The sequence below is a fragment of the Sesamum indicum genome, linkage group LG7, assembly GCF_000512975.1.
Source record: "Sesamum indicum cultivar Zhongzhi No. 13 linkage group LG7, S_indicum_v1.0, whole genome shotgun sequence".
In the NCBI taxonomy this organism is placed as follows: domain Eukaryota; kingdom Viridiplantae; phylum Streptophyta; class Magnoliopsida; order Lamiales; family Pedaliaceae; genus Sesamum; species Sesamum indicum.
In genome coordinates this window covers 3,792,370-3,815,250 of record NC_026151.1, presented here as the reverse complement: position 1 = coordinate 3,815,250, position 22,881 = coordinate 3,792,370, and the positions used below count along the sequence as shown (strand labels likewise).

The 22,881-nt window shown below is 35.6% G+C and overlaps 3 protein-coding genes, 1 long non-coding RNA gene and 2 other non-coding genes across 9 annotated transcripts in view; 2 read left to right on the top strand and 4 right to left on the bottom strand.

Moving 5' to 3' along the window:
* LOC105166139 (putative S-adenosyl-L-methionine-dependent methyltransferase MAB_0213c) lies at positions 1,491-4,651 on the top strand. Its single transcript, XM_011085378.2, has 2 exons — positions 1,491-2,368; positions 3,947-4,651. Exons 1-2 carry the CDS (start codon positions 1,987-1,989, stop codon positions 4,573-4,575), a joined length of 1,011 nt encoding a protein of 336 aa, XP_011083680.1. The 5' UTR covers positions 1,491-1,986; the 3' UTR covers positions 4,576-4,651.
* Positions 2,363-4,222, bottom strand: LOC105166138. Its single transcript, XR_002287502.1, has 3 exons — positions 4,123-4,222; positions 3,934-4,012; positions 2,363-3,769 (listed from the first exon to the last, which is right to left on the bottom strand). It is a non-coding gene; the product is annotated as an uncharacterized LOC105166138 (long non-coding RNA).
* LOC105166140 lies at positions 4,787-8,082 on the bottom strand. Of its 4 annotated transcripts, XR_848145.2 has the most exons (8): positions 7,818-8,082; positions 7,622-7,729; positions 7,359-7,489; positions 7,058-7,158; positions 6,505-6,564; positions 6,250-6,359; positions 6,083-6,138; positions 4,787-4,995 (listed from the first exon to the last, which is right to left on the bottom strand). XR_848145.2 is itself a non-coding variant. In XM_020695570.1 (7 exons), the coding sequence occupies exons 1-6, from the start codon at positions 8,035-8,037 to the stop codon at positions 6,272-6,274; spliced, it is 708 nt and encodes a 235-aa protein (XP_020551229.1). In that variant the 5' UTR covers positions 8,038-8,082; the 3' UTR covers positions 6,060-6,138; positions 6,250-6,271. The 4 variants fall into 4 exon arrangements, 3 of the variants coding, with proteins under 3 accessions (XP_020551229.1, XP_011083682.1, XP_011083684.1); XM_020695570.1 differs by lacking the exon at positions 4,787-4,995 and having other exon boundaries at positions 6,060-6,138; XM_011085380.2 differs by lacking the exon at positions 4,787-4,995 and having other exon boundaries at positions 6,060-6,359.
* TRNAA-UGC lies at positions 8,143-8,215 on the bottom strand. Its single transcript has one exon. It is a non-coding gene; the product is annotated as a tRNA-Ala (tRNA).
* On the bottom strand, positions 8,306-8,377 carry TRNAM-CAU. Its single transcript has one exon. It is a non-coding gene; the product is annotated as a tRNA-Met (tRNA).
* LOC105166137 (5'-nucleotidase domain-containing protein 4) overlaps positions 9,199-22,881 on the top strand; it is a gene marked incomplete in the record, with an annotated part of 14,393 nt that continues 710 nt past the window's right edge. The window contains 14 exon segments of the mRNA XM_011085377.2: positions 9,199-9,904; positions 11,892-12,193; positions 12,522-12,599; positions 12,723-12,937; positions 14,636-14,728; positions 16,589-16,672; positions 18,609-18,725; positions 19,193-19,298; positions 19,386-19,445; positions 19,594-19,647; positions 20,282-20,339; positions 21,459-21,535; positions 22,203-22,273; positions 22,514-22,574. Of these exon segments, the coding sequence (XP_011083679.1) occupies positions 9,613-9,904; positions 11,892-12,193; positions 12,522-12,599; positions 12,723-12,937; positions 14,636-14,728; positions 16,589-16,672; positions 18,609-18,725; positions 19,193-19,298; positions 19,386-19,445; positions 19,594-19,647; positions 20,282-20,339; positions 21,459-21,535; positions 22,203-22,273; positions 22,514-22,574 (1,668 nt within the window).

Genomic DNA, 22,881 nt, shown 5'->3' with positions numbered 1-22,881 from the left:
TTTGAGCTTATAAGTCACCCCATGTTTATATATCTGCTATCAATATGGAATGCGCCTACATCATTCGCCCTTAAAATTAGTAACTTAGGACGGACACATGATCTCTTCCCATATACAATACATATCGTAAGTGTAAGTATATTTTCGCTTGAGATAATAAAAAGCGTTTCTTTATTTTCAGGAAAAGAATTATCCCTAAATAATTTTTAATATACGTGTGTGTATTGAATGCATGAACGTAAGCATGAGTATGTATATTTGTTGGTGAAGGGTACAGGTCATTTGCGAATTTAATTCGAACAAGGATAAGAAGGGTGATGTTGGATGGTTGGATATTGACAGCAAAACAGGTGGATTTAGCATCAGCATGGTCCATCTCATTTATTGCTACACTTATTTGCATCCCAATGTCGTCAGTCTCCACTAAATAAATATACACAAAGCTGTATAAGATATAATAATGATTTAGAAGATAACTGTAAAAATAATTTTAGATTTTTTAACACACCTCACACCACACCACACCAACACAGGAAATCATGACCATAAGATGAGTTTGTAAAATAATTTCCGTGAAACATTTCCATTTTCATTTATTGATGGTAAAATATAATGTGTTATAAATATTTTAGAGGATCAAGGAATTTTAAAAATAATGAGAAAATTTAATTTAAAGAAAACAAGTAGTCCATACAAAAGCGCTGATACTGACGTTATAAATATAATGCTAGGTACAAAATCAATTTTGGTCTCGAGGGTCGGCCTATTTATACAATAATCGAAGTCGCAAATGTGCTTTTAGGGAGGATCTTCCTAGCTTTTTATGGCTACCTACACTTCATTATTTCAGGAGTATTAATAGTCATTACCTACTTTAGTCATGATAAAGATAGAGAAATTCTATTTTGTTCATCCTCCGACTCTTTTTATGTGGCTATGATTTACTTAACCAGGGCAAATAGATAACACTATTGCATCTACTATTCAAATTTTTGTTGAAAATAAATCACATCACATAATGAAAGTATAATATTTTCAGAAATAAAGGTACGAAGTCAAACGTACCAAATCGACGTGGTACAATAAATTACAGAAATAACCCTAATCGATGAATCATAGCTGCGTAATGGAGGTAGTTGAGAGATATAATAGTACTTTACCCTTACTTATCCTAAATAATATAAGTTCGTACTAGCATAAATATCTCTTCTCATTTTCTCATTAGGGAAATAAGTGAAGAACTTGTACTGAATTCTAGTGTAAGTGTGTTGAATTGCATCCCATCAAGATAAATTCAGTTGATCTCGCTTTATGACGACATGATGTCGTCAAGCCTATATATATCCCCTCAAATACTAATTTGATAGCACAACAATAGTTATAGGCAAAAATTCTATGTTTTAATGCAGGAGTGTCGAACACGATCTGAAAAATAATCAGAATAATGTTATAACTTCAACTAGAAGCATTGACTAGCCGTTTCAAATATCATTGAAATTATAACTTGCAGAACCAGTCACAAAGCAACAGAAATGCACAATAAGATGAACTGAAATATCAAAGATAACTGAATAAGCAAAGAAGTACTTGTGTTGTACAAGTTGAAACGTGAGCTTGAAAAAAGCAAGTGGGGAGCCACCATGAGAAAGAGATTTTTCAAGGTGGGAGCCATTTGCATCCAACTTTTTGCAACTAGTTAAAAGAGACAGGTTAGAGAGGGAAAAAGGGGCTTTGGCAGAAGGAGAGGATATGAATTGGTGGTAATCGTGGACTCTCTCATTACCTTCTCTTTCGCTACAAACAATAAGGATGGATATATACCTGAGCAGCTTTCCTAAACGTTGGTTTTGTGTGTGGCTCTCTTTTCCTTATCTCTACCAACAATCCTCTCCATCTTAACTATATATTTGTTGAGTGGAATTATCTCTTTATTTCTTCGCCTTCATTTGGTCTTTGGCATACACGAATTGTTCGCAGAATAATAGCATGTCGAATCACGAAAATGGGCTTCCAAACGACAAGCCTTGGCCAGAACTTAAGTTACCTGAATTGCTAAGTAGTGACAGTCTTAGAGCTCTTCATGCAGCGATTGAAAGTGAGTGGGATTTCCTTCGGCGATCAGCGTGCCAGACGGCAGCAGGAAGAGCATTGTGGAAGCAGGTGATCCATGACCCGCTGGCTGAGTTATTTGCAGGCGAGACATACCTGAAAAGCGTTTACGAAAAGATTAAGAAAGATAGGCTTAACAATGCCAGGGAAATTTCTGGGGTGATTCTCGCTGTTCGAACACTTTGGTTTGATTCGAAACTTGAAGCGGCTCTGAGTTCCTCTGATGGTGGAGGAGCACAGGTTGTTCTGCTGGGTGCAGGTAAGTGCCAATGCTCACAGCATTCATCTCAAAGAGTGAGTTTTCTTTTCTGTTGCACAATAGGAGAAGTAGTTCTCCAAGTTTTGCCTGCAACATTAAATTTAAGGGAAATAGACAACATTACAGGAATGAAAACTTAAAACAAGACATGATTACTCAGGTATTCCCCCGTCTCTGAAGGTGGAGCACCACAGGTCATTCCCACTGCTTTAATATGAGTTGCTGGTCATTTATAGTTTCCTAATGGTTCATGCATTTAGTGTCCTTGATTAGTTCAGTGAGAAAACATACCAACTTGAAAAGAAAATAATAGCTCATATTGGGTAAAGATCATTCGAGATTATCAAGCATTTCAATAACTGATTATTCTAGACTGTAGAGCATATTATGATATAGAAACAAATCAATCAGTCTATACTTTAATATAACAATCCTAGGAGAGTAGCATTCCGAACTTCTGTCTTTTATTTAGATAAAAATTTAAATAATGAAGCACAACCATTTGAGGGGTTGGGGTAATAGAACACAAAATTACTCAGTTAAGGGTTTTGTCAATGTGTAATCACAAAAATACAGTTTAGTTCATGAATTCTTTGGCCTGTTACTCTGTTACTAAAGGAGCATAGGTGCAGTCAGATTGTAGTCACCCCAGTGGGTAGAACTATTTAACGCATAACAACTAAATGTTTACAACATGGAGAATACATCCAAAATAATCTAAGCAAGATTTACTCCCTAATCCAGAGAAACAGAATGTGAGGAGTTTATATCCTTTCACAATCACTTCAATATTTTATCCCAATCAAACAGAAAATATAGTGGGTGATGAGAATTCCATAAAATTCATCTACCAAAGACAACAAGACCCAACCACTTATTTTTCGTCAACAAGCATATATTCGGACTATAGAAGTTTATGATGAAAATGATGGCATATGAAAATTACTTCTACACATTTTCTTAAGAATTTATAAAATTCTTTATATTTTGACACTAAAATCTAAAGATACCTATCAGAAGAAACACATTTATTTTAACACCTACAAATACTGGCTAAATATTGTATGTTTTCTTAAGTTTAAGCTCCTTCTAAATATGGTACTGCACTTCTAAAATTTCTACCATTCAGTCTCAAAGTGTGAAAAACATAAAAGCAAAGAATCCTCTGTTTGTTAATAAGATGCATCTTTTAACCCTCTATGGACAATAGAAATCATTATTCCATCAATAATCTAGAGAGGCTATGAAAAAATAGAGTGACTTCTCCCTTACCTTTCTACTACATCTGTTATACGAATACAGAGAAAACCCCACACTTGTAGAGTATTTATTTCTACAGAACTTTTGATCCAATTTGAACCCCAGGCCCCAACTCACAGTTAGCCTATCTATCAAAGGGTCCTGCAACAAAAATCCAACTATCAAGAGAATAACAACAACCATCTCTCTCTACAGAGTTAGTATTCTGCTATATCTCTAATTTACTAAGAATGGCAGAGATGCAACTAAGAATCAGAGTCAACTGAAGATTGTAAAAATAACAAATCAAGTTTGAAAGAAGCTACCTCCTACATGCAGGAATGGATGCAAGATCATATCGTCTAAGCTGCTTGAAAGAAAGCACAGTTTTTGAGGTTGATTTTCCTGACGTTTTGCATGCAAAAGCAACTATTGTAGAGGCAGCAGCAAATTCCAGGAATGAACATCATCATCCAACCATGGTGGCAAAATCATTGATCAGAGTAGCAGCTGACCTGACAGAAGATGACTGGATCGAAAAGCTCCAAATATCAGGGTTTGAGCCAGAGAAGAGTACAGTTTGGATTCTGGAGGGAATCCTGTATTATCTCTCTCATTCCCATGCCATAAATGTGCTTAAAATCATTGCAGAGAAATGCAATATTACCAACACAGTGCTCTTAGCAGACTTCATGAACAGACAAGCAACCACATTATCCAGCTCCACCTTCCACTTCTATTGTGATTGGCCAGATCAACTACTGCCGTCTCTAGGTTTTTCTGATGTTAAGCTTTCACAGATTGGTGATCCAGATGCTCATTTTGGTTTATTACAAGATCCGCTAAATTTGTTTAACAAGCTACGCAAGTTGCCCAGATCAATTCAAACTCACCCAGATGATGGGACACCATGCGGTCGCTTGTATTTGTTGCAGGCTTCTGGTTCACCCAATCAAAGTAGTTCATGAGGCCAAATTGAGAGTTGTATATGCTATACTTTCAAACTTTCACTTACAGTATACACATAGGCATTATTTCTTGTTAGCATCTGTTATAGGTTTTGCAAGTGATAATTGCAGCTGGCGGGATCACATAATAAAGTTAAATGGCAGCAAAGCACCCACTTTGCAACTCTATCAACACGAGAGAAAAAAAATTAGGAATTGCTGCGAAAGGAAACCACCAACATGCCTAATTTTGGAATTATTTACAATTGCCTGTACTCAACTGAAGGTCCATGACCTCACATTTTTCTGCATGTGATCATGTTTGCTATATCAAGAGTTGTAAAACAATCTCGAGCTGTAGTAAATATTCTCTCAGTGTAGAACATATTAGGCATTTCTTTTACACTCCTTTTGCCCCAATTTATTGCACCTTAATGGCCCCTGCTATAGCAAAATCACAAATCATCATGTAACGGAAGGACTGGCCAAATGAAATGCCTAACTGGAAACAAATACACTGTAAATTACAGACACCAATCAATCAATTCATCAATTAAACTTGCAGGCAATCTAATACACAGTAACGTTTAAGTTTGTCACTGAATACAGTATATGTTTTCTACACTGTTGACTATACAATACTTCCTGCAATTAAGAACTCTGAAACATTCATTTATCTCGAGTAATGACAACCTCCATAAAGCAGTACAGACTTTCGACTGAAAAAACAATTTAATAGTTAATATGGTAAAAGTGATACTATTCTATTATTTTATGGAATAGCTAAAATAGTCTAAGTAAATACTCCTAATCACATATCAGTAGTATTTGTAATAAAACAACATTTGTTGTCTACTTCATTTATGAATTCTCTTGAGTATATCAAACTTTCTCATACTTATTCAACTAAAATGTGGTTGTAGTTAGACAGAAAAGAAGTTAATCTTAACTACTACTAATCTTATATACTTAATATTTATAATTACTTTGTGCTGGCCTTAGTGTTAGAACGTACATTAAGCATTAAGCGGGATTAAGGAGCTACTAGAGTAGCGCCCGTATGTGACATTGTCTGCATATGTGTGGATTTATAATCAACGAGGAAAATTAAACAATTTTCTCTATTGCATAGACAAATAAAACATAATCTTGGGAACTCATTCTATAAGTGGAAGACATGTCTGCAAATAACATTTTATTGAATTATAACAGAGCTGCTTGTCTTCGTTTTCTTATCAAGATCGGAGCCACAGAATGTCAAAAGTAGCGGTTGCGGTGCATATAGGAAGGGGGAATTTTCTCAATCTGGCATCAGTCAGTCATGACCCAAAAACATTTTGAAAATCTTAAGCAATTGGCTGTATGATCCAGACAAGCAATGTACGGACCTATGTTCATTAACCACTACATCAAGACAAAAAGTTCATGATACCCAATCAAATTTGACACAAATAGTATAAACTTTTGCAGTCAACATAATCAAACTTAAAATTCCACATGCATCATTACGTGAACACGATAATTTTACCTTGAGAATCAGTCTCTGGTCATCCATAAATGTCCAACGCTACTCAATTTTTGTTTCTTGAAGTGCAGAAAAATTGTAATTAACAATGTTGGTGAAACTAATAATAAAGATAGCACCTATTTTACAATACATTCTTTTTACATCTGCAAAGAAGTAGCGGTCAAAACCTGCTTGCCAGAATTGAAGTCATCAAACTTGAAGACAATCCTTGATAACCTGCTCAAAGTTGTTTAGTGAAGATATTGTATCTTTAAGTGCATCTGCAGCTCTTTGTCTGCTGCACAGAGGATAAGTGAACCATATCCAGAGTCAAAATAGCATATAAATATATGATAACTTCAAATTAACAACTGTTGGTTAGTATCATAAATTTGAAAGCTACTCTAGGAAGGCATGATATCCTTATCCCTCTCTTTTCATACCTGTCTGAAGTAAGTTGAACCCCACTTTCCCTTGCAATGCCATTAAGAGAAGAAAATGATCTGCAGTCAGCAACAGACACATTAGGGAATAAATCTGATGCGATCATTTTTAACATGCAGTTCTGTAAAATTGTAGCTAAGATATCCAGCAGCTTTCATGCTCAGAAGCTTGCCATCGCCAGGAAGAAGGATGAAGCGTTACACGCTCTTTAGCTTTTTATCCTAATAGAAGCGCTTTTATTATTTTAAGTTGTAATTTTACCCTACCCGTTTTATTTAGTCGTGTTAGCACTTTTATTAGTAAGGCTTCAGTTAGTTTTGTTAGTTACAGAATGATGCCTATATATACTACACTGTAATCATCCGTTTGAAGATATAGAAAACAGAGCATCAAGTTTGCAGTTTATCCTTCTTGAAGATTACTCTCTTCTTACAATCAAAATGCTTATTTCCACAGCTTCCGTTGAGATTTTCACAAGTTCCATGTCTTCACATGATTCAAAGTATATAGTAGCAACAGAAAGCTAGACACAATGACTGACCAAAGACATACCTTACGAGATCACTGAGCTTGGCTTCAGCTTCTAACTTGATTGGATCTTTGTCATCAAGCAAAGATGATGCATTTTTCACAATCAACCGGAATGTGCAAACCTAAAAGTCACAGTACTTCAGATAACAAATTTATGGATCGTTCATAGCAAATAAGCTAGTAACTTTTGTCTTTCTCCATTTGCCTCCATTCTTACACTTTTTCTTTACTAAATTGCTTTACTCTGTAGACAGTGATTCAGCAGTACAGGATAAACCTCGTATGTACTATACGAAGTTGAAACAGTAACAATGATGGTTACCTCAACTCCAGTGTTAGCTTGGAACTCAACGAAAGAATTCCTGTCCTGAGGAACACAGTCTCTAGCAGCCGAAACAAACAACTTTTGAACTTCTTCCAAGTCATTTTCACCGAACTCTGCTTCACTTTTCACTACGTTACACAAATAACTCAGACTCACGTTTCATATAATTAGACAGATGGATCATGCTCACAAAATTAAGTACAAAACAAAAAAGATGACAATCACATAAGCCTTGCCAAGAAGTAAAAGCAGCATGTTACTTAGTAAGAGATAGGCAGACTGAAGGATGTTGCGAGAGGCATCGACCGGAGCTAAGAGAAACTTGGCGGACTTCTTCTTTTGCTCTTTCAGCCATTCCTTTGGTCCTGCTAATCAAACATAAAAAAACAAATAACTAATAAACACATACGATCTAGAAGTTTTTCCACGCAATGAGATAGGAAAAAAGCTGAATACAGATGCCGAATGACAACGCGGAGGCGAGGCGTGGTTGGAGGAAAGAAGGGAGAAGTGGAGTGATGATTGACGAGAGCAAAACGGCTGCATTTCGCCGTGAGATTGTGTTGATTTCAGGGGACGAGCGGTGGGGGAATTGAGATAGGGGAGAGTTTGGAGGTTTTAGCGGCAGCTGAGCGGTGGCGATAGAGGGGATTAGAGAGGCGAGGAGCGGTGACATGGTGGTTTGTGTGGCTTAACGGTAAAGATGGTGGTGGGGGTCCGAAATCCGAACCTCAAATTAAAAGAGAAAATCATTTAATAAAAAATATAAAGAAGAGAAGAATGGAGATGCGGGGGATCGAACCCCGTGCCTCTCGCATGCAAAGCGAGCGCTCTACCATTTGAGCTACATCCCCATTTGACACTGAGAAGGATATCAACTTTTTAACATAAATATTTGTTTTAAAAAAGAAAAAAAAAATGAATCAGTAGGAAGCCACTCTATATATCAGAGCCAGGTTTCGATCCTGGGACCTGTGGGTTATGGGCCCACCACGCTTCCGCTGCGCCACTCTGATTTGCTGTCACATAACTTCATTGCTCATGTTCATTTCCTTTTTGACTATCATTGATGAATAAAATGATTCGAGTCTTGATGCCACCCGGAGTATACATTATCTCTGGTGTTCCATCTCATTATGTGCCCATGATTAAAAGACACTAAGTGCTTTGCATGTAATCCACCACATCTTCCTCGGTTTTTTTCGTCTTTCTTTTCATTTCTGCCCTTCTTTGTCCTTTTTCCATCTCCCCAAGGTGTTCGTTTAACAAATTCAACACACACTAATTTAAATTTATTTTTCTCTCTTTATTTTAAAATATAAAATAAAAACACTTCAAAAATAAATTCAAATATAATACAAGATTTTTTTTTAATTAAACCACCGAGAGTGGGGGGCTTTTTGGAGTCTCGATCCTTCTTTATTCAGCTCAGAGCAAATTTAGTAGGATTTTTCTTTGTTTAGTAGGTGGAAAAAAAAAAACAAATCAAAAATTTTTTTTTTTTTATAATTTTACTAATTAAAAATTTTAATTTATATTAATAAATAAATAAATTAATATTATACCAAAATAATTTTGGACATAAAATTTTTTAAAAAATTTACTAATAAAAATTCTCATCAATCAGGAATATAAGTAATTTTTATTAACGTTTGTACAAGTGACGAATATATTCTGGAATCGTGAAAGGAATAAACGTGGATAAAGCAGAAAAATTAAATTAAAAGAAAAGAAGAAAGATAAAATTAGTAAATTTGTGACCTTAAAAAAAATATTTTTATTTCTAAAGAAATAAAATAAATTGAAAATATATTTCCAGGCAGGAAAGTTGGGTGTAGTCCCCATCTACTACCCCACTCCACTTGGGCTAGAATGCGCCGGTGGCGTCTTCCTCACTTTTCTTCTTCTTCATCTCCATATCCCAAACTGTCAGTTTTTCCGTTACTACTCCAAATATGAGCGCAGAATAAGTTCTCCATAAATAAATAAATAAATAAAAAATACTAAATAAAAGCCAAGAATCCACAACCAACACCACCTCAACAGCGCACATTCACCATGCCACCAACGTCAGCAACGCCGCGCTCCGGCGACACGTGGCGCGAACCCATTCTCTAGCTGGTGGGAATTCGAATTTGGTTCCTCCTAACTGAATGGGATACGGGAGATTCCCCGCTCTTTCGAATAAAATTACGAATTGGTGGGCGAGGGCTGAGCAGAGAACGAATTTTGAGGTGAATCTCTATATTTAATGCCTCTGTTGGAGTGTCTGCAGAAACAAGGCGTATCGGGTTCGATTCGTGGGTTGCAATTAGTCCTGCCGCTTGATATTCCTCGGCTTACTGGGAAATGGCTATATAATTCGAAGATGCGTATCGCCAAAGGGCGCTCACTTTCACTTTGCGTCTCCTTGTTTTCCTCGCCCTCCCCATCCACCTCCTCAACCTCACTTTCTTCGAGAATTTTGCATTTTCATTCCCGGTGTTTTTCTTCGTCGATCTCTGATCAGGTTCCGGGTAGAAGGAAGGTGGATTGCAGCAGAGGTTTGTCTTTGTTCGGTTGATCTTGAGTGTGCGCCCCCTTCTATTTGTTTTTGTTTTTTGTTGGATTTTTGAGTTGGGGGTTTATGACTTCTAGTGAGTGGAGTGAAAATAAATCTTCTTTTTTATTTTTTATTTTTTATAATTCTACTGTTTTGATGAAATTCTGCTTTGCATGCCATCCTGCTTCCTTGAATTTCAACATGCATGATTGATTCTATCTTGGTATTTCCATTGTGAATTAGGATGGAGTAGTTGCATGGTTGAGTTGAGAGAGAGAGAGAGAGAGAGAGAGAGAGAGAGAGGCCAACAAGTTCTGTTGGTGATAAAGACCTTAAGAAGTAAAATAATACTAATGGCTGGGAGTCAAATTCATTCTGGGGATTGTCCATGGTCTTTTGAACTCCTATGCCTTATTTTTGACATTTTGCACTGAAGGAGTTAAATTCATTTCATAATTTCTTTCCAAAGTTGAAGAATTCATGTGTTCTTTTTCTGCTGGATGAGTATAATTTGTGTGATGATCGAGTTTCTATGTGGTGTAGTCTAGGACGAGCTGTAATTTATGAAATTGCACTTGTGTTTGGTAAGAAGAATGCACCCGAAAGCTGATGAAGGTTAGGAAGTGAACATAGTTTTGGTCGAGACTACAATAACTGCTTCTAGAATGTGTCATCCTTCAGCTATAATATTAGATAAGCCAGCTTCCACTCCTTTCTTCCACTTTAAAGGGATGCTTTCTCCTCTTCATCAGGCCAGTTCTTCTTCAAGCTCTAGTGCATTTAGGAGAATCTTTATAAATAGTTTAACAATGGGACTCGTAGGAAGCTGGGGCTAGCATTTGAGGTTATAAATAATATGAGGAATCCAACTGATATTATTCGAAATTACTTTAATGAAATCTAGGCTAGCATTAGTATATCTTGCTATATATGTTTAGAGACTGGGAAATTAACATTTGGGTAGTGGATTTTGACTACTAAGGTAAGATGCTACTCATTTTGGCTGTTTGTATTAATCCTTTGTTTTCTGTTTGTCTGCCCTTTTACCTCTGCCTGCAGTTATTACTCCTTACTCTTAAACAATGAAATATGTGTTGCTACTAATAGAAACCACAACAGATGTAACTGTCTCTGGTTTCATTCAATACCAGCGTGAAGGGGAGGGAATATGGAAAGATAAAGAAACTCCTCGTGTGTTTCTTTATTTATTGCCAAATTCTTTTTCATGACATGTAAACCTCTTAAGATTTTCTCTTTGTTGCTTGATTTGAAATTTAATGCTTTATTAATTACTTTCCCACTGGTTGGGTAATTTGCGGACACTTGTACTATTTATAATTGAAGAGCACCCTATTGGTGTCTTCAATCTTTTCAGTATGCTAATTTTTATTTTTTTAATATTTATTTTTTTTTCTTTTTCTCAACTTTTCATTTTTCTTTCTCTTCTTAACTTTCAATTTTCTCTTTCCTCAATTTCCACATCTATTTTTCTTCTCTCATTATTTTCTCATTTTTTTATACTTTTTACTATTTCATTAATCTAATTAATATATTTTTAAAATAATATAATGTTTTAAAAATAGTTAAAGTGATTGTGCACAGAAATGGGAGTATGCCACATATGCTCGTATTAGATAATTACTGGAAGGTTCTTTGAATGTGATATTCTCTTGGAAATATATGAATTCATTTATGGTTGCTGGTTGCTATAGCAGCAATGAATTAATTAGTTGATAAGATCTCTTGTAAGAACTGCTTTTGGAAACATATGAAATAAGTGGGCAGCATATATGTACTTGCATCATTACAGAACAGTTGACTTTACCGGTACAGCTGGTGCTGGTTTGTCTAATTTATTTATTTTTGGAGTACCAGTAAATTGGATACTTTGGCTGATTTATTTCTATTTGTGTAGATATATTTGTGGTGTGAGTGGCGTGGTTTCGGCACCATTTTTACTTGCAGTATGCTTTCTTTTTCTTAAACAGATTCAAGCGATAATCAACTTTACACCAGTAATATTATGGATAGCAAAACAATGCAGTTCGAGAAGACTAGCTCCAGTGAGGGTGATAAAAGTCTGTGTGTATGGTCATCTCCAGAAGGAGGACGAAAGATTGATATAGGAAAACAAATCTTCTGCAATAGATCTCTAAACATGAGGAACATTGTTGCCGTTGGATTTGATATGGATTATACTTTGGCACAATACAAACCAGAGACGTTTGAATCGCTTGCCTATGAAGGGACCGTCAAAAAGCTGGTTAATGATTTGGGGTACCCTATAGAGGTTTGTCTTCTTGTCTTCTGATTGGTCGTACACATTCCTGGCAGAAGTTGTTTGAAAATAAAAGCAATTGAATTCAGTAACATTATTAATCATTCACATCCATGGGTTAAGTGACTGAAAAATTATTCATAGTTGCACCTTTGGGGAGTTGAATCTATTGTCCCCAGCCCCCACTGCAGCCCTCAAGCTGATATAAGGAATACAAACAAAATAAAATTTGAAAGGACTTCTATTGTCATTTGTGAGAATCCTTGCAGCCCTCTGTGTTAGTTGCTTTTGCTTTTGATCTTTGGATGTTTGGCATTTTAACTCAACTGACTTCGTGTAGTTGCTGGAATGGTCGTTTGACTGGACTTACATGGTCAGAGGACTAGTTCTAGATAAAAAGAGAGGCAATATATTGAAGGTTTGTGTTGCTCAGTATGACCGTGCTATCAATATTATTTCAGAAATTTTTCTGTCATTTATGTCTTTCTCCTTAGATTCTAGTTTCATCTGTAAATTTGTACTTTGGTTCTATAAATTGCAGATGGATCGGCACAAGTATGTAAAGGTGGCTTATCATGGATTCAGAGAGCTGTCCAAGGAAGATAAAGTTGCCACATATGGGAGTACATTGATCCGTGATTCATTCGATGAGCCTGAATATGCTCTAATTGATACCCTTTTCTCTCTGGCTGAAGCTTACTTATTTGCACAACTGGTTGACTTCAAGGACAACAATCCAGGAAAAATTCCAGCAGAGTAAGAGAAGTACTAATGATTTTTATCTTAAGCACTAGTAATAGTAGCTAGTTCCCTTGCTTCTCTTGATCATACATTGCTGTAACAAATTGCATTCTTGTTTGCACAATCTGTTGACTTTGATGACAACAGTCCGTGTACAGTTTCAGCGGGAGTAAGAGTATTGGTGCAAACTTTTGTCCCAAGCATCTGTTATATATCTAGTTTTCTTGCTTCTCTCAATCAAACAATGCTGTAATATTCTATCTTCTGGAGAAAAAACACAATATATTTTGTGAATGTGTTTAACCTTATGGCATTTCTTTTTGTTGTTAGATCAAGATTAGTAATTTTGAACTAATACTCCATCTCTGACAGTTACTGAACTTTTTATGAATGGTTAAGACATTTTGAAAATTTCCTTCCCCATGTCTAATGTACTTTTGTTTGGTCATGATCATCCTTTACCACCAGCAGGGGGGGTCTTATTTCTAAAAGGTGTGCTTTTCTTTTAATATAAGTAATGTAGCATTGTTACCCAACCACTAGCATTTTGAAAATCTAGTCTTTTTTTTATTTATGAATATGATGTTGTGTGGCATTTTTATACAATTAGACGTCCTCCTAGGGGTTTTTGATCGGAGGTGAATGTTAGAAGTGAAACCTAAGCATTTCATTTTTTAATTTTACTCGTACCTATGAAGGTAAACAAAGATGAATCTTACCAATGCTTTTCCTGTGATTAACTTTACGTTCATGTTAGATTGAGCAGTCAAACTTCAGAATCTTTTCCTCTGTAGAGATAAGAGTAGAAGACCGTAGTGTGGCCTTATGATTGAAAGAACCTTGCTATCTAGAATGTTATGAGGTATTGGCCATGGGTTTTAAGGGGTCATATACATTTGAAGTTCCAAAGATGGGATTGGATGTAGTTATATAATGTAAATAGGATAGTTACCTTGAAGTAATTTGAAGAGTCTGAGTGACATAATTTCTTATAATAAAAAAGAGTGTACACGTTACCTGTACTAATGAATGAAGCAGTAGTTAAATATATGACATTAACGGTCCTTCTACTTCTATTTCCACTTTTAGTTGATATAATAATTAGTTGTGGATTATTCCTTTCAAGTTCTTACATTTGCTTCTTTGCATTTAAACTGCTTTTGTAGAAAAAGATTTCCCGAGCAAGTGCTTACTTCTAGCCTGTTTTATACTGTCAAACTTCTGCCCCCTACAAGTTATGCTTTAATATTAGCATAAATTGGTTATATTGTTGTATCACGAGGATAAAACACTTTTTGAGTAAACAATTTCTGCAAATAATGGCAATCAGATAAGTAAACATATATATCATTGATGTGTAGTCATAGCCACAAGTTATACACAAATGTGTTGACTTTCGTATTTACGCATGAAATATGGAAGGAAGTTTTGAGCTAACATAAAAACTGTGCTTTAAAATGTACAAGATCATTAACTTCATGTCATTGATTCCAAAATACTTTTTTTTGTGTGGCCATTTCTGGTATCGGTATCACATTCTGAATACATGCTGGAACCATGGATAGAAAAATTATATTGAAGAGAAGAAACTATCTAACTAAACTTAGCTATTGGCTATGTTGAACATGAGCATATGACTTTAACTTTCATTCAGTTAGCTATTCTATTTGAAGTCGATCATATTCTTATCCTTGCCACATAATGATTTTGCAGCTACTCTCGTATGTATAAAGATGTCCGAGCTGCAGTTGATTTGTGCCATCGTGATGGGACATTAAAGAAGATGGTTGCAAAAGATCCTAAAAGGTATTGAAAAATCAAGCAATTGTTTGAAAATGCAGAGTAGTGTACTGCCAATATATTTGGACCAATTTGCTAGTATCTTTAGTACATCTTATAAGCCACAAGGTGTTCTTGTGTGTTTTTCCTATGGTTTACAAGCTGATGCTACTATCAAACATCACCTGTTGTAGCCTTTATGACGGACCACTCTATTGCACATCTCCTTAAAGGAGTCAACTTAGTTATCTTTCAGAATTTAAACGGACCTAGACCTTTATGTGATCTATATTACAATTTTGTTGACATTGTTGACCACAGAGACTCCAAGGATGACACAACATTGGTGAACTCCAGACAAAATTTAACACCTGCAGCAATTTTGCTGCCATCTATCTCCTTTTTGTGCAAATATCTTGTGCAGAACTAAAAACCACTATCATCCGTACCTTATGTGGAATCTGAGCTTTATCTATCTAGCTTCTTAACATGCCATATGACAACCTCCTCCTCACTTTAAGAAAATTTGCACTTTTGATTAAACTATTAGTTTCTATTTTTTCCTTTGTTGATAACAAAATTGCTTCCAAATTTGTTAAGCAAACAAACTCATATTGTCATAACATGTATACCGGCATCACTACTACATTTTGTTAAATTGAGTTATCATGAGTGATGCTGCTTTTCACCAAGTCATTTTGAATGTCCAGTGACATATTACTCGCTGATTGATATTACATATGATCCTGACCAAATATAGAATGCTACTATTGTCACTATGATCTTGACAGATGCCACAAGTTGAAATCCATATCTACCTTATTAAATTTTCCTAATCACTGAATTGGAATGGTATCACCAGCATGGATGATGATAATGTTACAATTGTCCAAAACCAAATGATCAAGTGACGGGCGAGAGTGCATTTCCGGAACTGGATCCTGGGGTCACCATTTTTGTTATGAATCGATTGATGTGTCAGAGCTAATCCCTCGTATGACGTCATTTCATATCTACATTTGGATAATTTCTGGGTTCACTAATTTAACTTAAAGAAATGACTTAAGAAGAGTTTAAGAAAATGGTAACTTGGCTGCAGATTCTTCTCAGAGAGGATATGATCTGAAGTTTTTAGCATCATGATCTTTAGTTTACTAAAGAATTTGCATTTACTTTGTTTGAGATGGATCTTGCAACGCAAGGTTATCTAAATGATGTTAGGTTTTTTTATGTAAATGACCTTGGTGGCTAATAAATAAACTAAATATGGATGTTAGCCTTTATAGATAGGGAGTTTTATGAAGGGTAGATGCTGCCATATTTTGATATCTTTTTTATATGATAACCATTGATATTTCATCTGATGCAAAGGCCAATAAATTCTCTGAATGCTGAGTGAATTAAATGCCAAATATTGTTGAAATTGGTCTGCATCAATCTGAATGGCGAAAGCCTAAGTATTATAAATGTGGTCGTGATTGTTGAAATACATATCAGTGTGGTTCCAATTATATGAATACAAAGCTTGTTGTTAGCTGTCATTTGGTTAAATCAAGTTAGGTCTTATAAATATGCTGGTTGCTATAATATCATTTACAAATTAACAGGTACAAACTGTTTTAACTAGAGGTCCGAAATTCTGCCAATATACCCTCTTGTAAATTATTTTCAAGTTAACCTTGTTAACGCTTATGTGATTTTATATAGATGTGCAGGTGCTCATACTTTGCAAATGAATATTAATTAGTAATCCCATTGTATGATTTAAGAATAATCCGAATTATTGCCAAGTAATTATTTCTTTACTTAGTGTTGATTTATATTAACACAGGACCCTCATTGTTTTAAACATAAATCTTATATTTCCAATTTTTCTCGTCTTATCAGATACATCAATGAGGATGCCTCAATTGTTCCCATGCTAAAGATGCTTAGAGATTCTGGCCGGGCTACATTTTTGGTGACTAACAGGTAATGAATCCCCCAGCAAAATTATTTATTATTAGAAGTCAAATGATGCATGTAATCATGAAATTTATGTTGCAAATGGTTCAAAAAATTTTGTATGGAAAGTTATCGTGATAAGTATAACCAACCTCTATTCCATCTCTAAGTCACATAATTTTCCTTTAACGTGTGACCTCCGGAGCATTCCAGCACGCTCTGGGTGAGAGGGTGTCTTCAGCTGGTCCAGTATTTATTAAATTTAAGTAGAGGTTTATGTTGTAGTACTTCAGATTTGGTGGAGAGTTGAGTTGAGTTTGGAAGTCAGTGATGCTGGAAGGCCGTGCGTTGTTTTGTGAGAAAGGTGGCAGCTATGGGGAGCATGGTCAATACTTGGAGGAGGAAAATACTTCCAGAAGAGAGGAACAGGGAATTGAGAAAGATGGGTGGAAGTGAGGGTGGGCGTTGGGTCAGGTTTTGCACGGTTTGGGTCGGGTACCGACTTTTTTTTAAAATATATATAAATGTGTGTGTGTATATATATAATAAAGAGGCACACATTTTAAAAAATAGATCAGGAGCTGAAGACAAAACAGAGGCTGTTTCGACAGCCTCTGTCTTTGTTTCAAGAAATTGTTTCTTTTGTTCTATTTTTTATTTATTAAAAATTTAGTTTTAAGTTTATACATTATTAATATTTTAATGTAAAAACTAAAAATTTAAGTTGAATCAACTAAACTAAACAATGAAATGCGTGAATAAATAGACTAAAACTAAAAACATAAGAAAATTAATATTGAACACTAACATTTGGGTTTGATAAATTTATTTCACCTACATTTTAGGGTTTGTTCAAAATATAAATTGTGAGAATAAGAAGAACATGAAAGATGGATTTTTGTTGGGAGTGAAAGAAGAATTAGATTTGAATAAACGAGAAGAACTAGAAAGAAGAAGATTGAGAGGGGGAGAAATGAAAATAAAAATAATTATTATTTTTCTATATACCGGACACCCAATCGGATAGCTAGGGCAGAGGGGTACTACCCGAGATCCGACCTGGCTTTTAAAAATCGGGTATCTGATACCCGGATTTTTTTACAAAAAATATTCCAGGAAAAACCCTGACCCGATTGGGTCGGGCCGGAACTTGAAATACCCCGATCCGAACGCCCACCCTAGGTGGAAGGCACTGATGAAAAACTAAAATGAATAAGAAAATGAAAAGAAAAGAGGAAAAGAGAAAAGAGTCTGCAGTTGAAGGCAATAACTGCTAGGGTTTTTCTCAATTTGACTAATGTTTTGTAAACTTTTCTTTAAAGCAAAAGACTTCACGATTATAGGCAGAGAGATCCAAACTTGACACATGCAAACAAATAGCAGAATTTCACCAAACTTAGCACTTGACTAACAAGACTTCAAAACTCATAGGCCTAGGACTAATACATATATGCGTGTATGTGTGTGTATTTATGTTGACTGCACATATAATGTAATATCACTATAGGAGCTGTTGCTCTCGACAGATTACTGATTTTAATGCTCTTGCCCTCCCGACTGGCTCCCTCTCTTGCACTTGCTCCCACTATAGATGACTAAGGTACATTTGAGAAATCAGTTGAACATCAGCAGCTTAATGATGGATTTCAATTGTAGGAAATCTGGGGTGATAGAATAACGTTTTGCTCACTGATTGAAATGAAAATGGAAGATATTGATGAATAACATTCTAAGTTTTTCAAATATTACTGAATTTCCTCTGAAGTAATGGACAGCAGTTGCCCTTTTTCTTCCTTGTATTTCTCCTCATGGTACTTGTGGAGCATAATCTTCACTGATTGTATGTTCTAAATTTCAGAAACTGTTCTCTGTTAACGGTAATAAATATGCACGAAAGAACAGATGCTGCCATACGTTTCATTTTATTGTGAAGGCTAACTAATAACTTTTGTTTCTGCTGCAGCCTATGGGACTATACGAATATCGTAATGAACTTCCTATGTGGACCAAGAGAAGTGGATGGTTGCTCCGCTCTGAGCTTTGATTGGCTCAAGTATTTCGATATTGTTATTACTGGCAGGTCCTAAGCTTTTCTTGAATCTTGAAAGTCTTCTGACAACAAATTACAATGATCATTTGCTGACTTTTTCCATCTTAGTTTATCATTGAGCCAAATTTAGAAGTATTTCCCGTGAGCAAAAACTATATTTCGACTGTCCTATTTATTGGTCACTAACTTCACTGACCAGCATGAAAGTTTGTGAAATTCTGAAAGTTGATATTTGTTCATATTTTTCTCGGATAACATTGTGTGGTTAGGTGGCAGTGTCCAAATCAGGATGACCCACTTGATTCAATGATTTTCTTGAACTTTATATCAGGAGATCTTCTTGATGGAAGGTTGATCATGTGTTTCAAGTGCACATTACATGCTTTACCCTAAAAAATTGCATGCACTCCCTGGTGACTGATAAATGAGCCAACTGAATCTGGCAATTCTGCGTGCAATTCTTCTGATAATTACATGTTACGACTCATTCTGAACAGTGCTAAACCAAGTTTTTTCCATGATGAAAACCGTGCCAATCTTTTTGAAGTTGATCCTGAGTCGGGTATGCTTCTTAATACAGATAATGGAACTCCTATGCCTCGGGTTAGTTTACATTTTCATGGTCTTAGAAGGGATGTGGACACTGCTTCTTTGCAAGTCTATTGACTTTGTTTCTTGTTCATTAACCAGGTAGATTCTTCTCTAAGGTTGCCATTGAAGAGCCTAGACAAAAGTTGCCAAGTTTTCCAGGTATGCCTAGATCGTACAGAATCTATATGTATATTTATAATGTTGTGTGAAAGAAGAGATGAATCACACAAGGTTTAGTTTTTTTATTGTTGTTTTTCAGTCTATTTCACTCACTTGGTTGATACTCTTTCTGAAATTACATTTTCAGGGAGGAAATGTTGGTCATCTGCATAAATTGCTGTCTATAGAATCCAGCTCCCAGGTATTCTTTGCCCTCAAGTAGGGATGTCTATTTCTTTCTAGCCTTTTTGGGTTTTTATCCATTTCACATGGAAAAATTTTATAGTGGACTATGCCATCCACAACACGAGCACAATTTGAAATACTAAAGTATATAGATGAAAGCAAGAGGCTGCATTGTGCCACTTTTTGGAAAATGGACCAAGTTACTAGCTAATATTACGAAGACACTGGTCTGTGGATGTTACTGTTATGAGGTAGGTTCTTGGATTTATTTTGAGGTCCTCCTTTTTTTTATGAGGCAAATGAGGTTGATACTGGAAGTTGTTCAAATCTTCTTCCCTTTTGTTTTTGTCACACTTAGTTTTAGATAATTTAAAGATGCTAATCTATTTTTAGCAGCTGAGCTCATTATTTCCTGCAATTTCGAGCATATTATTGACTTAAATCCACTTAAATTTAAACACAATGTGCTTCACAAAGACTAAATTATAAACTTTGAATCACTATTGAGGGGCTATGCATAAAGTAAAAGATTTGTTTCTGGACTGTGATATAGTGTGTGGAGGGAAGAATAAATATTTGTGTTGGGGCCCTTGGTTTGTTGTGGTTTTGATTCGACGGAAACTTGTGGCAACTCACATTTGCTTTTTTAGGTGCTTTATGTTGGAGATCACATATATGGAGATATTTTGCGCAGTAAAAAAGTTCTAGGTATGTCTTCACAGTTACTTTCATTTTTGCTGTAATGCTTTTTTAGCTTTTCTTATTCATACTGACTCCAGTATATTTGCTTATTTAGTCTAGAATGTTATACAGGAGGAAAAAAGGTTCAGAATTAGATATTTTGATGGCAATTTTTTAATAGTGTTGTGATTGTTCTTTTATCGAACTCAAGATTTGTATTCAAGTGGTGTGTGACAACTGTTTTTTTCTTAAACTTCTAAGATCTAGTTTTTAATTAATTCATTCTTAATTTCTTACTGATTTTTATATCAATCGGATCTACCACATATTGTGATATAATGGCAACTGAAACTGTTTATGGTGGGATGTGAAGGCGACTTGCTACATGTAGAACTCAGTCAGTTAGTTGGAAGTGAAGTTTTAAAATAATTTTGCGGTTAATACTTAGACCCCCCTCAAAATGTGAAATTACACTTTCCGCCAAAGAAGTTTCAAAATTACACTTAGCACCCCCACCCCCTGTGCTGGTCAGAAGGAGAAGTGTTAGTTGCTTTGAAGGGAAACCCCATTAAAAGACGGCAGTAACTCTAACTGTCCTAAGGTAGCAAAAATTCATAGTTTACACCTGACCCTTCTTGTTAGGCATTGGACAAAAAAGTGCTGACATTAGCAAAAACAATTTTACCCGTCATTAAATGTCTTTATATATAATTTAAAAATATAATGATGTTAACATTACTCCATATATATACACTATATATTTATTCCTTTATAAGTACAAAAATATACATAGGAATGTTCAACGTGGGGCAAAATAAAAAATTTACGTAATTTTTTTTACTTATTTCATTATTTTTCGTCCAAAGCCAAACGGAAAGGAGTCAGGTGCAAATCAAGAATTTTTGGAGGACGTGTAAGTGTAATTCAAACTTCTCTGTGGGAAGTGTTATTTAGCATTTTCAGAGTGGGTCTAAGTGTAATTAACCCTATAATTTTATCCATCCTCTGTTTAGCTTGCCGACCTAGATATGGTGTTCTATCATAATACTCCCATATTCATGTCACGATAAGCATCTTCATCTTGAGATCTGATATATAGTATATATTCTTGAAGTCTGATTAAAGATCATGCCATTTGTTTCCTAGGTTGGAGAACAATGCTTGTTGTTCCGGAGCTTGAGAACGAAGTTGAACTTCTCTGGACATTAAGGGATACCCGGAAGGTATAAATATCACTTCTGGTTTTCTGGGTGCCTTATACCTTAGTTAAAACAACTTCTATGAGCACCACTGCAGTGTATTGGCATAAATAGTCTCGATTATCTTTTGATAGATTAAAAAAAGATGGCAGACCATCATAAAATCGCTCTTTCTGGAATAATGCCATTTAAGTTGTAAAGAATGTTCACATTTTGGAGAGGATCCTCCTGTCATTTGCTTATCGAAGTGCACGCTGATGGGCATTTTGGAGAGGATCCTCCAGTCATTTGCTTATAGAAGCGTCATGCTGATGGACATTTTGGAGAGGATCCTCCAGTCATTTGCTTACAGAAGTGTCTGCTGATGGAATCAAAGATCTCTTTCTTTGCAAGTCTACAGCATGATGCCGGAAATATCATATTATCCTTCCCATCTAGTTGATTTCTTTATGTGTTAGAATATGAAATACAGTTGTCTGTCTCCCATGACCTGGGATGTAAACCTCCTGAGGAATTCTTTTCAGACCCTTTATTCTCCTACATTGATCAGATCTGCTCTGATTGGTGTAAAATTCTTCGAGGAAGCGACTGCTGATCTTTTGATATTATCTTTCTATTTCTGCTACATCTTTCCTCCTGAATTATTGATTTGATTCAGTGATTTCTCTATTTCTGCTACATCCATCTGTAGAAACTTCAATTATTGAGGAATGAGCGTGACCATATTGAAGACGAAATACATCATCTGAAATGGTATCTCAGGTAACTTGCTACCTTTGGTTTCAGTTTTTAGCCACAAGATATTTGGCACTGGAATGATTTCAGTTTTCTAGCCAAGATATTTGGTACTGGAATATACTTTCAGGTGTAGTAGTCCTTCTGTCAAGGATTCTTGAGATTCCCCTACTGCAGTCCCATACTCATGAATAGTATTTTGACTTCCGAAAGCAAATTTTGTGATGCATTTGACAAGTACCCTTTTCTCATCCTATCTGTGATCAGGTTTGATGGTGTGAATGTTGTGAACAAGGAAGAGCTACTTGCCGAGCTTGCCAAATTGCAGGTACTGAGAAAGTTCCATTCGCTTGCCATAGGTATATCTAGATGTCCCATTAATTAACTGAGGTAACATCCCATATAATTATTTGAGGCTACATCCCATGCTTTTGAATTTTAAAATGTCGACAGAATTTATATTTCCTAACCAGAATGCCAGAACTGAGTTGTGACCATCAAGTCAGGAAAATAGCTTGGTGTTGGACAGTTTTTCACTTTTCGGGATATCATCATCTCAAATAGCTTTTCTAACATGTCAGCTTTGAGTTCTGAAAATATACCTTCCCCGAATCTGATATAAAAATCATGTCAGT

Excerpts from the sequence above, each read along its gene's own strand:
- LOC105166140 (XM_011085380.2), bottom strand. The coding sequence starts at position 8,037 with ATGTCACCGCTCCTCGCCTCTCTAATCCCCTCTATCGCCACCGCTCAG. Across the intron at positions 7,730-7,817 it reads CGCGTTGTCATTCGGCATCT|CAGGACCAAAGGAATGGCTG; the intron begins GTATTCAGCTTT and ends ATGTTTGATTAG. Across the intron at positions 7,159-7,358 it reads AAGCTAACACTGGAGTTGAG|GTTTGCACATTCCGGTTGAT; the intron begins GTAACCATCATT and ends TGTGACTTTTAG.
- LOC105166139 (XM_011085378.2), top strand. The coding sequence starts at position 1,987 with ATGTCGAATCACGAAAATGGGCTTCCAAACGACAAGCCTTGGCCAGAA. Across the intron at positions 2,369-3,946 it reads GGTTGTTCTGCTGGGTGCAG|GAATGGATGCAAGATCATAT; the intron begins GTAAGTGCCAAT and ends TCCTACATGCAG.